At 40.1% G+C, this 16,951-nt stretch overlaps 1 protein-coding gene across 5 annotated transcripts in view; it reads right to left on the bottom strand.

Annotated features, from left to right (window-relative positions):
- TBL1XR1 (TBL1X receptor 1) overlaps positions 1-16,951 on the bottom strand; it is a 109,736-nt gene that overhangs the window by 17,794 nt on the left and 74,991 nt on the right. For all 5 annotated transcript variants that reach the window (XM_032119189.1, XM_032119192.1, XM_032119193.1 and 2 more), the window contains 3 exons: positions 4,230-4,332; positions 1,891-2,036; positions 190-409 (listed from right to left, as the gene is read on the bottom strand). In XM_032119189.1, coding sequence (XP_031975080.1) covers positions 190-409; positions 1,891-2,036; positions 4,230-4,287 — 424 coding nt within the window. In that variant the 5' untranslated portion in view covers positions 4,288-4,332. The remainder of the gene's footprint in view (positions 1-189; positions 410-1,890; positions 2,037-4,229; positions 4,333-16,951) is intronic.

Raw genomic sequence — 16,951 nt, 5'->3', positions numbered from 1 at the left:
CCAGATATCAAAACTGGGGACAGCCAAAGGTGAGACATGATGTGTTCAAGTATCACCCACGATGAAGGAATTCTCTGCAAGCTGCAGTTACTACAAGTTACATTTTTACCTCACTATCTAAAAGCTCATACTATAGTAAACAACTAGGAAATGCTTACCCAGGTTAAGGCCATTTCTGTCTCAACTTACTTGCTATAGTGTGTGCTCCATTCTCCTCTCCATTTGCAGTATTCTCTCCATTTTTCGCTGATCCCTGTTGGTTGGTGGCGGCTGCAGCTGCAGCAGCTGCCGCCTGCTGTTGTGCAAGTTTGTCTCTGTAGGCCTGCTGCCTTGTCTGTACCACATCAGGCATCACTGCATCTATCAGTGAGAGAGACTCTATCGGCCTACCATCAAACAAGGTACCGTCCTAAATTACAGCACAGGGAGAAAAGGAAAGAAAAGAAAAAAAAAAAAAAGACAATACCAAGTACAAATTAACATTACGGGCAAAGATTGCAAGCAAAACTAAAGGAAAAGTTTTGATTTAATATAATAAAGTGGTTTACATATGGTGCTGGAAGTGATATCTCATCATTGTTGTGGTCAGGATTGGAATTTTAGTCTAAAGTTAAGTGGCCACCATAAATATGCAAAAAAAGCCACTGCAGGCCTCTGGGGGAGCCTGTGGAATCAAAAGTTATTTGCTTCGAGTTTGCTGAATTGTTTGCTAAAAAATTCTGTAAGCTATCTGTGAATATGATTTCAAACATGAGTGGCTGCAGCAAAATCTAATGGTTTGTTTGAAGACAGAGCTGCAAACATTGCAACTCGGGTCACTGACTTGTGAAGTTATAGTCTTATTAGACTAATACTTTCCATAAACATATTATCTGGAGAGTTGACTAGTTTTCTTCCTTTTTTTAAACAGTGCTGGCATGTTTTCAAACAACAAGGAAGAATTTTATCCTGAAATGGACAAGACCCAGTTAAAAATACCCTTATACATATGCTAGGGCTTTGTAAGGATCTATTTTTAGGAGCTAGAAGGATTCCTTGCAATAAATATAGGGTCGTCTTCTTCTATTCCTATCACTTGCTTTATTTTTCTGAGGCTTCCTAAGGGAAAGGATTTGCTTCACTGGGACTGTGAAAACCACACAAACAGCAGACATAAGGGAGACTGGAAAGTGAGCAGAATTAATGGGGGGAAAAAAAGTTTCCTTCTGTAATCTAACTGACACATAGAAAGGCTTCTCACCTTCCAGGCACAAATGACAATGGAAATTGAGGGCGAGTGTCTGAAGCATCAGGCAGGAAGATACATAGCTTTCTGTACTGCTGGAATAACCATTTAAACATCAAATTTAATAGATCCTGCTCAAGATGAATTAGCCAGCAGAGGCAAAAGGCAAACTGGTGTATACCTTCAGCCTTCCTGCCACAAATTCAAACCCTCTCTCTCCTTGGAAACCTTGCCTTTGGGCTCACATTACTTCACTGGAATGACACAAGAGCCCGAACAAGAGCTGCACAGTGCTCTCCCACCTCCCTAGTGCCAGTCTACAAAACCAAAAAATGAGGAGATTACTGGTCTCAATTATCATTATCTTATTGCACTTCTCTGGATGTACTACAACATAAGAGTAGGGTAAAAACTCTACAGACAACGGACCTTTAAGCAATGAGCCAGAACACCATGCCTGGTGTTGTGTGGCTGCACTGGGCAGAACCCCCACCCAGTTATGTCACTCCATTCTGGTTCCACCACTGGAGTCATGGTGAACACCAGCAGTAAGGAATCTGAAGTAAAAGTAAATAAATAGGATACAAGAAAGTTAAGAAAAAATACTAACATTCAAACTTACTGCAAGCAAGGACACAATGCTCCTGCAAACAAAGCCTCCTTACCTCATTAATACTGACTTCTGCCTCTACATACTGCAGACCTTTCTGGATGATGGAAATCAAAGCAGCTGGTGGCACCAGAGCACCATTTATATTAGACTGGCTGATATGGCTCTCTATACCAAAGGTAAATGCTGAATGGGAAAACCCTAAAGACAAGGCAAAGACATCAGAATTGATTTATGGATAGACAACACTACTTGCTGTACCACGGTAGGACCTTCTGTTTAAAACCTGAGCAAATTATACAAAGTATAATGCTACAGCATGCTTCTGAGCTACCAAAAAACTTGTCAAAACACCTCAATTCCCTCATAGTTCAAGTGTACAAAAAGAGAAAAGCAAAGCTCATATATAAACACAACAATTATTAATTACAGTATCAACAGCAAAACATTTGTGTGCGAGTCAATATAAAATATACAATTCACTATAGCATTTAAACATGTTTATATATTCACAAACTACATGTATGTGTTGTATCATATGTAGCATTTAATAAAAAAAGAAATAAATATCCAAGACACAAGTCTCACTTCCTACTTTTACTCACTGATTTGATACCCATGAAAGTGAAATGAATCTGTATGTGAACAGAATTCAGCTCATGGTACAGTGCTGCCATAATTGTGTATGCTCTGGCATTTAGAGCTACATCAGCACTGTGCACTGATTAAGAAGTGGCAAACATGTTACGGTGCAGCAATGGCAGCTGCTTGCTATTTATTTGATCACCCTGAAAAAGTGAATTTAAGCTAGAGAAAAATAGTTGTTTCAGCAAATTAACTCTACTGTCATGGCATTTTTCTTAAACCACTTCATTTTTTTTCCCTTTTTCCCTGTCAGGTAAGCAAGAAGCTGCCTGCAAACTTTCAAATGAAGGTGAGGCAATTTTGTAAGTTTGGCTTCTATGACAAAAGCAATCAGCAACTGGAATAAGAATGTGTAGTAGTTTTCAGTAAATTCAGGCAGAAAAATCAGGGTTAGCTTTCTTTTGACAAGCTGAAACTGAAAAAGTCTGCCATCCACCATTGCTTCTAGTGCTTCTCTGCCTCAGCTTGGGAAGTCCATGAGCAGTGGACATATGTTGCATCAGTCAAATGCATTTTCAACAAGCCTGAAGCCACCCATCAACAATCACTGAACAAAACTAAGAACCAGCAAATGCTGAAAGAGGGAGGTAAAATACGCAATATATGCGTATATTTTCTTATCTACCTATACGTATACACATTAAAGCTGATCTCTTACACTGTTATCTTAAGACTGGAGTTTATTTTTGCTTTAATATGCAGACTTCTTTTATGTATTGCTGAGATCATATTCCCTCCTGCCAGCTGACGATCATCACTTGTTCATTTACTGGGGCATGCCCTGACTTCCAGTCAAATCTTCCCATTCTAAATGTAGGCTGTGTTAAGCAATCAATATCACAGTTGTGAGTAAAAGATGATGTTGTCTCTTACAGAGCTTCAGGAATAACCACCACCACAAAACTCCCTGCAGCCATATGGCTGCATCTAGGAACCCAAACATGCAACACAAACTCAAACTGCTGATCCGACTGGGTTGGGGAAGCTTTACAAATAAGGGAGCACTGCTGCATTCTTGCTTGTGTTGTGCAGACACAGTGTGGAGGGATACGACAGGAAAAAGGTTTCTTTCCAAGTCTGACAATATTCAAATGTCTTTTGCTCTTTCTCCTAAGAAGCAGGAGATTCTGGCTACCCTGATGCCAAAGGACAAGGTCCTCAAGAAAACATCCTGCAGGGACAAAGGCTTTTGGGAACCCCAAGAGTTATTCCTGTAAAAAATCTGTTCATCTCTAAGTAGAGTCAAGCAATACAAATCACAGTCACAGTTGTCACTTCTTCCTTTGAAACACAGCCACATCTGCCCTCCCACAGTCACGTTCAGGCAAGGAATTCGGCTACATAAGACTGGTTCGCAGGAGCACCATCACTCCAAGGCAACAGGGAAAAACAGCATTTTGCTGATCATTCTATTTTCTTCTTCAAGCAGCCCTGAAGAAAATGGTGCAAAGTGCCATCATCACCCTGCAGAGAAGTGATCTCCAGGAAAATGCATTTTAGCAATCGAGTGAGTCCTTGGCTGGTTGACTGCCATCTGAAGACTCCAAATGACTAAATCTGATTAAGTTACAGAAGGTAACTTGGCAGGAATTCATTCTCTTGTTGAGAAGAAACACCAAGAAACAGTTCAGACAGAAGCACATGCCTACTGGCAAAATAATTGAATGAGCCTGTGTTTGCTAAAGCCAGTTGCAGATGAAGATCAAATAAATTATGCGTTGTTTAATAACCAGAATTGTAAAAACTTACCTGACTCTTGCAAGTATCTATATACCAGGAAGTTAACCTCATCACTGCTTATACTCATCTTTATTCCCAGTTAAACCATGAGGTCACAACAAAGGACACAACCCTGCAAATAAACAAAAAATAATAGGTCAATCAAATATTTTTAGTGCCTAATAGGTATTTCCCAACAAATGCTGTATTTATAAAGTAAGTAGCTCCCTGGCAGCATAGACAATAGCTTCATTTTATAATGCAAATAAGTCTACTGGAGTCATTAAAAAGTCATTTGTCTCACCACAAAATAAAGGTCAGTAAATTAAATATTGCAGGGCCGGATTCTCATACAATGCAAGGTGGTAAGGACTGGAGAACTCTGCTGTTTAATACCAGTACTAAAAAGGCCTCATTTCACAGGTTTTAAAAAATAATCAAGTAAGTTTCACCCGTTCTACATTACTGCTCTGGAACACATTTTTTATAACACGGGTCTCTCTCTGCCTGGTTAATAAAGACCAAGAACTTGGTTTCACATTGGCATCCAGGCAAGTTCTCACTTTTATGTTCTAATCTACTCCAATTTTCAGTTATTCCTGCTCTAGTGAAAAGGTACAGTATGAGCTACAACACAGTGTCTGTTCAAACAAGCCCAGCTAATCCCACTAAATATTAGAAAACATCTCAGCCATACATTTTGGCTTTGCAAAAAGAATTCTTGGCATTAGAGATCAACTTGAGACAGTCAGTTTTTAGTAACATTTCTCTAGGCTTTCAATCAGTACTTCAAAAATATTGATGGGATATATATACAGATAAATAGATATAGATATATATGTCTATATCTATATTTACACACACAATTTTTCCTTGATTTTAGTAAAGGCAAATATTTAGCAAGACAAATAATATATCAGACTATATATACTTTTGATTATAAACTTTGAAAATATGAGGCAACAACAGTGTTTAAAACATGAAGAGACAATACAGTACTTTTTCTAACTCAAAGCCTCATTTTTGAGAACATTCTCATGATGTCTGAATGTTTGAAAACTCTGACCTTTTTAAGTAAGCAAGTGAAAACATCAGCTTCCAGAACATGTTATGAAATAATGTCCACCTCCTGTTCCTATTATCTGTCCAGCACTTTTCATCAGCAAATCTTCCCAGGTTTTTACCCGGCTGACAACCACCATTATTTCTTCTGTGGAACTGGAGTCTGAGAAGGCAAGTGACTTTCCTACTGTTTATTTGACAAAGCTTGACCTGGGATCTGATGTTAAAAGGTACTAGAGAATGGGTTTTCCTGCATTGTTCAAAAGAAAAAGTTCTTGCTGCATGGCTGTGTGGTCAGGCCATTCACCACTGCTGCTCCAAGAGGGAAAGCAGAGAGTGAACACAATAGAAAGTAACAACTACAGGGTTATGATTGACATTATAAGGCTGCCATGTGTATTCTCCCTGGGCATCTTTTCCTAGCAAGAACTCCCAGGGAAACAGGAGAAAATGACCACACTGTTTTTCTTATCACCTAACTTTGAGTTTTACCAGTCCACTGCAGCTAAACTTGGGAACAGCCCTCCAGGATGTGACCTTCCCACAAGTCCCATCGTGCTCTAAAGACGAGATCCAATTAAACCCCTCAAGAAGAGGAGAGGCTAAAGGATGAACTCCAATATCAAAAGGAGTTTATTTGCCTGAAACCTCACACAGACATCCCCAAACCTGCCCCAGGCATGTAGTCACCCAGCTCACAGCCATGCTGTGTTGTCAAAGGGGGAGATAACTTTAGTTTCTTAAGGAAAAAAATATTAAAATGCAGTTCTACTTAAATCCTCATGTCTAAAGGAAAAAGCTGCCCCAGGACAATGACTTCTAGTAAGTGCAATACGGGTGGTAAAGGAAGGCACATTGATCCAACCCTACACCACCCCTCCAGAGCCCCCAGCCATGCCTGGGGTTCAAGACATGCCTGCCAAACTCCAATATATACTTTGAGGACTTGTTTACTGAGCAGAATGTAAAATGAATGGCATTTTTAGCCATGTCATGCATTAGCAACCAATTCCACCATGTGCAGGACCAAATGCTAATTTTATTCAGTTAGGTTTTGTTGCCATACATGGAGAAAATTATCTTTCTTTAAGACTGTTTTTTACAGAGAAATGCTGTAGGAAGAGGAACAATATTTTCCCTCAGAGGAATAGGTAATTAACTTTAAAGAGACTCATAAAGAAGGGGGTTTTTTTACATTACGCACACACACACAAATGGCAGTATTTATTTCATGGGTCTGTCACCGATTTTTAAAATCTTGCTGCATCACCAAAAACGATAGATCAAACTGCAGAAATCTGATGAAAGTGCTATTTGTCACGCTGAGAAGTCCTGAATTATTAATATAAAGAGGGCTCCCCCCTCAAAGCAGAACTGTGGAGATGCCACATCAATTCACCTGTTATGTAGCTGGATAGCTGAAGGAAAAAAAAACCCTAATGTTTTGCTTGTCTGTCAAAAGTGTTCTTCACCCTGCCCGAATCAAAGGAGCCTCATTTTTTCAAGGCTGGTTCCCAGTGTTTTCCACAAGAAGCTTTGGCAAGGGGGAGCTGCCACCCGCTGTCCTGCCCGGCTATCGGGAGGTGGCACTGCAGCACTGGCTGTGGTACCCTGGCCACGAGAAAAACACAGAAATGCTGTCAATAAACACCGAGTTTGCCTGATGAGGGGCTTGAAACTGGAAAAGGTGCAAAAGGTTCCAGTGTTTTACCAAAATACTGCTTTATGCCTGTTTTCAGCGCTCATTTACATTTTCTGGAAGCTCCTTTTTGTGTCTCCCCCATCCCAGGCCCCGTGGCTCAGGCAGCGTCTGGGGACAAGCGTCCCACAGCCAAGTGACACAAGAAATGTGAGAAGAACGAGCAACACCAAAGCATCTGCCTTCCAACCCAAAGAAAACGCCACACTGAAGAGAAAATACAGCAGAAAAGGATACGATAATTATTTCCCTTTGGCACATTCCGAATTAACGCCAGGCTTATGCTGCCAACCCTCAAATTGTTTGTGACAATGGACCCATGCATGTACACATATACCCCAAACCCTAAAAAAAAAAATCTCCTCATCGATGTTGGCTAATTTCCCCCAAATTCACTATTTCCACAAGCAATCAACTACTTATTTTGGTCACTTTAATAGATATTAATATTGCTCTTTATTTCAGATGCAGAAATGAAATCACCAAAGACACATAAAAATGAGACAAAAATAAGTAGAAGTTAACATGTAATTCCTAGCAGTCTTAGATTTGTAGCCGAATTTGCATAGGGCCCATTAAAAATATCTTAAAATATTTGCAGTTTTATGTCCCAAACAGATTCTGAAAATGTGATGAGATCCTTACAGCCCCCCCCCTTTCTTTTTTTTTTTTTTTTTCCCCTTAGAAACATTCCAAGTCTTCCTCAAAACATTCTGTGAAATTACATGGCAAAGTACAATGCACCCACACTGCTGTTTCAGATCCAATTATGCTTTTGAAGGAAATCTCTCCCACTTGCCTCTACTTTTGTTTTGCACCCTGCAGCAGGCACAGCACATGTGAAGTGGATTCCTTACTGGTAAAACCAAGATTAAATAAATAAATAAAATACCCCATGACAGGTAAAAAAAAAGGATGTGCATGAGAGCTTACAAATGATGCCCAAATTGCTCATGAGAGTCTCTGAGACCACACCAGGATTGATATTCCCTGCTCAAAAGCAAGTCCATTTCAGCAGGCCTCTTCCCAGGTTTGATTTGCCTTCCCAGAGAATGGGCCTGTGGTTTGTAACACCACTGTTCAGTTAGAATTAGCACAACATCCAGATATCCCAGGTAATTTTTAATGCTGCTACAGAAAGTCCCTGAAGTCCCAAAATTTATCAGGCATAACACACATCAGCCATAAAAATCAACTGTCTGTAGAGATGCTGGCCTTGAGATTTACACAAGAACAGGTCAGGAGCACACAAGACACACACCTGAGCTTTTGACAAACTGACCCGCTCATTCCATGCCAGGAATCACACAAAAATTAATTTGGAAGCTACTTTTTGGAAAGGAAATGAGGTTTCTTATCCCAGAGACAACACCAACTCTGGCTTTGCTCCCACCCTGGCAGAACTGTGCCTGTGTTTCTGTGCCTGTCCCAAGGCAGGTCTCACCCCAGCACCTCTGTCCCTTGAGGACCATTCACACACTTCATACCTGGGGTAAAATTTACAGGTAAAATCCATTAAAAAGGAGATCGAATTGCACTCTCACCAGCACCAGATCTGCAGGCTATTCAGTGCCAACAGTGCAAACCTGGTTGTATTTCTGACAAATCATTATTCCACTCCACATGTTTGTGCTAGCTTTGTACTCATCCAGGTTCATGCCAAATGCTGGAGAACAGATGCCACCCGATAATGGCTCCTGGCCTAATAGGTTTTTTGGTTGTTTAGTGTTTTTTTTTCAGACAAACCTGAACTGGCAGAGAAAGTTTATACATCAGATTATTACTGGGTATCTCTTAATCACCATTTGATAATGTACACTGGAGTTACACTACAATTAGAGCTATTGCATCATCAAATAACAGCCTAAGAAAGTGATATTTCTGCAGTTGTAGGTGGGCTCTAACACATTCTCATTAGGTAGGAAAACAGGAAAACCTGGCAGGCTGCTGTGAATAGTAATTCCCCAAAAACATACCAATCATTAGTTTGATACCAAATATGATATGTTAAAGGGAGCAGCTAATGCTCTGGGTAGCTCTGAAGAATGCTTAATGTTCAGACATAAACAGACTGCTACAGTTATCCATGGAAAACAGAAGTCTGGCTACAGAAACAATAAATCCCCTACAACAAAAATATTGCCATTAGAGCTTTTATTTTTTCCTCTTTTGCAAGAAATCCAGACAAATATTTTGCTAGCATATGTGCACATAGACACTGATACCAATTTATTAATTGTTGCTTAAGAATCTTTCTTGTTTTTAATGGCCATGATGATTAAAATAAAAAGAGCAAAGGGTTCTGTTTCAATCCAACCACTCAGACCAGGCAGACTCCTGGATGTGTGAGGTTTCAGCAGGACTTCATTCAGATACTAAAGCCACCATGGGAGGAGCCTGCAGAACTAGAGATTTAAACCACAAAACACTGTTCCTGGTGGCTGCTGTTCTACTCAAGCTTTCTCCAAAGCCTCTTCCCCAAGACATGGTAAGTCTACCCCCAAAGGCTGATGAAATTCCTAAGTTTACATCCAAAGAAGAGTTCTGCACAGCCCTTTAGAAATGCTTTCTATGAAGGAAAGCTCATAAGCCAGTGGTTCCTTTATATCAAACATGCAGTGTATGACTTGTGTTGTACATCCTTCTGCATAAGAATTTATTAGACACCAATTTCAATAAAAATGAACATTTTCTCACACTCTAAAAAGAAAAAAAATAGTTGACTTTTCTTTAAGTGTACCAACTACTTGCTCAAAACACTCCTATTTGCCCTTTCACATCTTCACTTGAGAGATGGGGGCCAATATTGTATTGGGAACAATACAATTGAACACTTAGTAAAGTTTTCCTACCACCCGACAATCTGCAGTTAGGAATTTTTTCTAACATTCTGAATTAAAACAAAAATATTTTTTCAAGTTAAATGCCTACGTTTTTTCTGTAATATCTCAAAATAAAGTGTTCTCATTTTCTGCATTTTTACCTGTGCCTCTAAACTGCTATTATTTAAATGTCCTCTTGTTTAAGATTTAATAATATGTCAGATGTGCACTTGCATTAAAAAAATCTGTAATTCTATCTTACGAACCTTCTTAATGATTTCTCATATGATCAGGCTTTGCTAGTTTTCCTTCTAGTAATTTAAACTAAGAGATGCTTCTCATGTTCTTTGTTTAACTCAACTGCTTTGCTTTTAACCTCAGGAATACAGCTTAACTTCTGAACATTGAAAAAAAAAATAACTTTTCCTCTCCTCATCTGAATTGCCTTCCTTAGCTCAGGCGATAAATATTTGTATTCTGTACTTCAGCTTTAGTGACCTAATTTATGGCAACAGTCTCTGCCTTTCCATGCCAATTTGAGAGTATGAAGAATACAAGATGACAAAGCCAGCCTGAAATCTTCTGAAGAAAAAGAATTACAACCCTGAAAGGGAAGAGAAGGAAAAAAATAAAAACCAAACAAAACCCACTGCAAAACACAAAACCACCCAAAACCTTGGCTAAAAGTAAGTTACTGTCTACTTATCTGAAAAATGCAGCATAGTCCTGAGTACTGTTACAAAATATGCTGCAGATGAAGCCCATTTGTTGATTTTGCCTAGAGCAAAGTAGTATTTAATTACTGAACTACCAATCTCCTCCCCAAAGTCATATGCTGTGTGACCCAGGAGGCTGGAATTCCGGATGTTACAGCACAGACACAAGCGACAGTGTACCCAGTATTGTATTTCCAGGGCTATGGCTACAAAGCTGCACACTTCTGTGATTTCTAGAGTTGAAAATACATCTTCCTGGACAGCTATAGGGCATCTTGCAGTGATTCTTGGGAGCCACATTTTGTAAATCCCTAGGCTGACTAAAGATACAGGGATATTTCTGGTATTGACACTTTATTCAACACTTTAGGTTCTTAAACTGTTTTCTCTTTTCATTATTATAATGCAATACCAGAAGAAATGATGCTTGGGGGAGATTTTTCTCCTTATTTCCTGTATCAGAATAGCAAAGAGGTATTGTTTATTAGTATTTTAAAGACTTTGCAACTCTCTGGGTAACAATGAAAATAGACAGATGGACTAAATGATCTCAGAGGTCCCTTCCAACGCCAATCATTCTGTGATTCTGACATCTCTTTAAAGGCACAACTCTCCTGCATGACAATTACAACCTTGTTGAAATGGAGCTAGTCCTGATACATCCTTCTGCAGATGCAAATATGTTCCTTTAAAACTTAAAAGCCAAACTCAGCTGCTCAGAACATGCAGTAAAACCTCCAGCAGTAAGTCCTGCCTCATTTTTGATTACTCCATGAAAGCCATCCCCCTCTGACTCCCCACAAGATCCCAAGCCCAAACATCTTGTTTAGTGAAGGATTTTTAATCACAGAGCTCAAGCTCCCTGATGGAGACAAACCGAGATTAAATGAAAACTTAGTAGTACACACAGTAGTTCAAAAGAAACCACCATCATCTTTCAATACTTATATAATTATCAGAACACACCAGGAAATACAGCTAAACATTACGAAATTCTCCATGATCAATTGTCTAATCCAGACCAAAGGCATTTTAGAAAGGAATAATCTGTGGCTTGATGGGATGACCTTCAGGGTTAGACTGTCCTACCCACACAGAAGCTGGACAGATGCTTATGGCAGCAAAACTGGAAATGTGGCATTTGTAAAACTGATTAGAAAGTGATGGGTCTTGACTGATGACCAGAACTGGCACAGTCACCTGAGGGAGCACTAGTGTAGGTTTGGCCAGTATGGGTTACTTCAAGATGACCTGCAAGGTCCAAATTCCGGGCCCTGTGTGCTAAATATATCTCTGTAATGGAGAGGGAAGCACCAGACAAATGCTTGGCGTTCCTCCTGGGAGAGACATCTGTCCATCTGTCCCTCAAAAGGGAAAATTGTCTTATTGGAGGGGCCATCTCAGGAACAGTGGGAACATCAAACAAGCTCTGCAGCTTCCATTCTTAGGCCATTTGAAGGATGTTCCTTTAGAGAGAGTTACAGTCCTTCAGGAACACCCAATTCCAATAAATAAACATTTCTGCAGTCAAACTTTTAGACCCTGTCTCAAGAAGGCTTTTGGAAATTATTCAATGGCTTCACCAAGTGCTAAAATAGGAGCCTGCTAATGCTGCCTGGATCTAGACACAGAACAGCTGCTGGAATCAAGTCCAAGAAAGGGGAAAACTGGAAAAAGCCTTTTCTGCAACATTGTTTAAAATCCTGTATATGCCTTTTTGGCACGCATCTGATTTTAAGTATGCAACTGTATGGCTGCTGATCTCCTGTGCTGCATTAAAAAGCCTTTGCAAGAAATTAATTATGGATGCATGTGGGAGCACACCCATTAAACCTCGCTTGGATCAAACTGTGTAAAAAATTCTGAGAAAATAACAGATTGAGAAGAGCCCTTGAATCAGTCAAAATGAGCCCTATCAAGGGCTTCTGCTGAGACTAAGGTGGGGAGGGACAAGGTCCAAAAATGCTTTTCTGTTTGTGAACACCACCACTGAAAATAAACACAACTCCTGTGGTTCAATTTTTTTGATCCAGAACTTAGAGAAATTAACAGTTAAACGGGGTTAAAAATCTCCATACCATGCTAAGTTTCTGCTCTCACCTGATTTATTCTCATTTTCACTGCTAAAAAACCTACTGAATAACATGGCCTGTAAGTCTGATCAGGAACATTCCGTTTCTCCCCAATATGTTGTTCCTGATGTTCCCACAATACATCATTCAGGGCTCTGAGGGACTGTGTCAATTGAATTGAATGATGTGGTCGCCTGCTGGTACATAAATGCAAAAGCAAAGCTGAGGGGGTTTATTTTCAAAACAGGAGACATTGATCCTGTGACAATGTTCCATTACCCTGACTTTATTTCTATTAGAGACAGTGATTACATCTACATCAATTGCTTGAGCTGATGGATGCTGGTGCACTAACAGTGACACAGTTCTTCACTACGCTGCTGCTGGATGCTGATGGCTTACAAAACAAGATTCATTCTCAAACTAACACTACTTATTTCTCCATGGAAAACCACTGAAGTTTGGGCAGACTTTTGTAATTAGCCAGTTCTCAGCTGTCTATGGTTTTTTTGGGGGGGGTTTTGTGTGTTCGGTAAATCTTATTGTGGAACGGTGATTAGTGACTGTGTAGCCTGGCATGGATTCTATTTGTTATGATTAAAATATTTACATTGCTACCTGCTGGTAATAAAACAGCAGATGTAGTTCTCAGAAGCAGCTGTGGAAAGGTATTTCTGCACTGGTACAACAGCAGAAGCAGCCCTATCTTGACTGGGGATGTTTTCATACAGCTGTATGGGCTCCCTCCCCTTTTCATGCACTGTCACCCTTTTGCAGTTTCTGTCCACTGCCCTTGCTATCTTTCCCAAGCTGGTGATCCATCTTCCAGCTTTCATCTCTTGATCTGACATCTGATCTCGAGCCTGTGGTCACGCGTTTGCCCTGGTTTTCACCTCCTCACCATGCACTGCCTACACACACTCTGCACTCCTGAGTCCATCTCTCCATCTGCTCTCCAGAGTATTGAGTTTATCTGTATCTCCTTCAATCACTTCTTTTTCTATGTCCTTCTTTCCCTACTTTTCCATTGCAACACAAGTTGCTAACGTTTTGCAGAAATAAATTCTGCTGGTTGAAAAAAAAAAAAAAAAATTCAATTCATCATCAACAACAGTGTTTTCTAGTCCAAGTAAATGCAGTTCCTTTTATTTGTCCTTGTTTGTTTAGCCTTGTGCCCTGAGTCATGTCCTGAACTGCCTGCAGGAGAAAGGCCTTCGTCTGACTCACTTCAGGGTATTTACCAGAATGGGTTCCCTCACTCTTGATAAGGAAGTTTTTTTAATGTTGCCATAACAACAAGAACTCGGGGTGATTCGGAGTGGCACCTGCACAGAGTAACCACGCACAGCTCTGCTCTGAGTTCCCAGCACCTGAAACTGGGACCAGAGCAGGTCTGCCAGAGCCAACCAGCACCTCCTCTCTGCCCCAGGCTGGTGCCTACAACTCAGCACAGCACTACCTGGGCACCTCCCTGCTCAGGGCGATTTCATACTGCACACCTAGAATTTTTGCACAACCAACAGCAAAATAAAAAAGCTCCAAATTGTTCTCTGTGGTGTGACTGGGGACTTGCAAGGCTGAGCCTGCAGGGATCCAAGCAGCCCTTGCCTGGCAGTTCTGAGAGCAGTGAATTCTACTAGAGTCCAAGTCTGCAAACACTCATTGGTGGCCATCCCTGCCTCACGGTGTTGGAATAGGCTTTTTTGCAAAACACTATATTTTTGGGTTTTATTAAAGTTGATATCATTACTCGGGTAACTACACTAAATTTCTGCATATCTTTGGGGACTGGTTCCTCTTTCCTAGTGAACAAGCAAATTAAAACCAAACATGCATCGGTCTGGGCACAGACAGCTCCATGAACATGACTTTTTCCAACAAAGGATCCGCTCCCTCATTTACCCTGCCCCTCGTGTCTAAGCCTGAACACTCTCACCTCAGCTTTTTCAGCACCTACAAAGTTATTTTCAAGTGCAGGTATTATTTTGAGCATGAGAAGTTAATAGAACTACTCCATAAATAATACTGACCACATAAATAGAGCAGGAGAAGCATTTCCTGGAGTGGAAGGATGCTCTCTGTGTGTGCGAGCATCTTTTCTGACTCCTACATTATTTCAGAAAAGATCAGGGATTATCAGGCACAGCACGGCTTTGGCAGTGCTGGGGATATAAACATATGAAAAAGAGAGAGACGGTAATGAGGTGCTCAGTGCTCAGAACAGGTCCTGAAGAGGCTTTGATCCATTCTAAACGCAAATAAACCCAGCTTATTTCCCCATTGTTAAGACTAGTCTTTTATGCCTTTCCCATGAGAAAAGAAGTTTTGGAATTATGTTACTCTGGCAGCATCTAGTTTGGGAATAACAAATAATTTTTCTGAAATTCCTTTGTGAGTGCATAAAAGCTGCCAATTCTTTTCCTGAAGCAGATGTCTTGTTGAACAGTAACAGCTCTGAGTCCTGTGTTTCTGAAAAATTAAGGATGACACACAAAACCCCTGTGAGGGAATACCATAATGGGGTGAGAAAAATGGAAAAAAATCCAACCTAACAACCCCACAGGACACAGAGAAGATCCTTTAGTTACAATTCATTGAAATTTCAAGCCAAGAAAATACCAACTGTTAACAAGGAAAGATAATTTTCAGCTTTAGTGGCCATTAATCACAGAATCAGCTCATGAGCAACTACATTGGGACCTGCTGCTTTCTGAAGAGGAGGCCAGACTTCTTTATCTACTTTTAACTTTGGGATGAAGAAAAAGAAGATATTGCCCTTTGGACAGGGAAAACAATGAATTAATTATACTAACAATGCAAGGGTTTGTTGTGGATTTTTTAAACAAAAAACCTTGAATACTTCTGACTTCTTAGAACAAGGTCAGTATTACTCATGAGTTGTGGATTGATGGCAAACAAGTAGATTGGTACTTGAGAACATTAATAGCAGAAATACACTGCACTTTAAACAAGCTTTTCTCCATTTACCCGGATATTAAACATGCTGAGAATCTAATGCAGTTGGCCAGCAGAATTTGGTATTGGAAATATAGGCTAACATTCATCATATTTAGTATTCAAACTTCTCCACAGCCATGAAACATATCCTAAAGCCTGGAATAAATTAAATGTAAACTGACAAGTTCTTCTAGCCCCAATATGTTCACCTCAAGAGATTTAAAGACATGTAACTCACGACTGACTGCAGCATTATGTATGAATGGAGTTCTAAAGAAAGCTTAAGAAAGTTTACCCTCAGATTAAAAACTCAACTCTTTGCTTTGCCCGAGCAGTTTCACATCCACCTCTGTTCACTAAAGCAGCCTGAAACGAGCCTGTGGGAATCTGCAGGTAAATAACCATTATGAGTGGAGGATCTTTAAAAAAGCGGAAAACCCCCCCCACTTTTTGCAAAACCAAAAGTCATAGATAACGTGTTTCTGCAATTGGTCACATGAATGCAAAACCAGAATACGTGTGAATCTCCATGAGCTATTTCTACTCCTACACTCCTGCACTATCCCTGCCCTACTGGTTGCTAATCTGCAAAAAAAGCCTCCTTTCCTCATACCCCTCTACCAATGCCACCTACCACACCATCTTATTCTTAAATAAAACCAAAAGCAACACCAGTATAAAAAAGTGAAAACCACAGCTCTGAGTCTTTAAGAAGCCATCTTAGAGCTACAGCCCATTTTTGTTCAGGAATAATCAAACTGCAGTGTCTGAGGATAAATTACAGAAATCAGTTACCAGTGCAAACAACATCAGGTGCAAAAGGGCATTATGAAACCATCTTAACCTAGTTGGTTTTTTTTTTTTATTACTTAAAGACCAGTTAGCAGGGAAAAAAGTCACTAAATCAGACATTCCTCATTTAAAAAATGAAAGAAGATGTACTAATTAAAACAAATGTAACACCCAGAAATTTATTTCAGATAAAGGGCCGATGAAGTAGATCAGAAACCAACTGTATTTACTTTGGCACCTCAAGATTTAATTTCAGGTGAACTTTGAAATTAGGTAGCTAAATTTTCCAGAAGCACCTAGAACACTTGGATGCCATATTGAAATTATTTCTAACAAAGAATAGGATGTGAAGTTCTTGACTTTTGTGGCTACTTCCTACCAAGACCCATCTCTCAAAAGCCATGAAAGAAATTAAGAAACAAGCACTGTCTGACAAACATTATTTCTGGTATTCAAAGAGGCAAAGCTCTTCTGGTTTGTTAAATCAAATATTACAGAAGGGGTTTAATACCCATGATCCCAGCCCTGCTACAGACACCGGGCATGGCCACTCATGAACACGAGCGACTGCAGCTGCAGACAGCACTGATTCATTGTCCTAGGCAGTGACACAGCACCATCACCATACTCA

This window comes from Corvus moneduloides, chromosome 10 (assembly GCF_009650955.1).
Source record: "Corvus moneduloides isolate bCorMon1 chromosome 10, bCorMon1.pri, whole genome shotgun sequence".
NCBI classification, from domain to species: domain Eukaryota; kingdom Metazoa; phylum Chordata; class Aves; order Passeriformes; family Corvidae; genus Corvus; species Corvus moneduloides.
The sequence above is the reverse complement of the archived record's forward strand: the minus strand, read 5'-3'. Positions and strand labels throughout refer to the sequence as shown.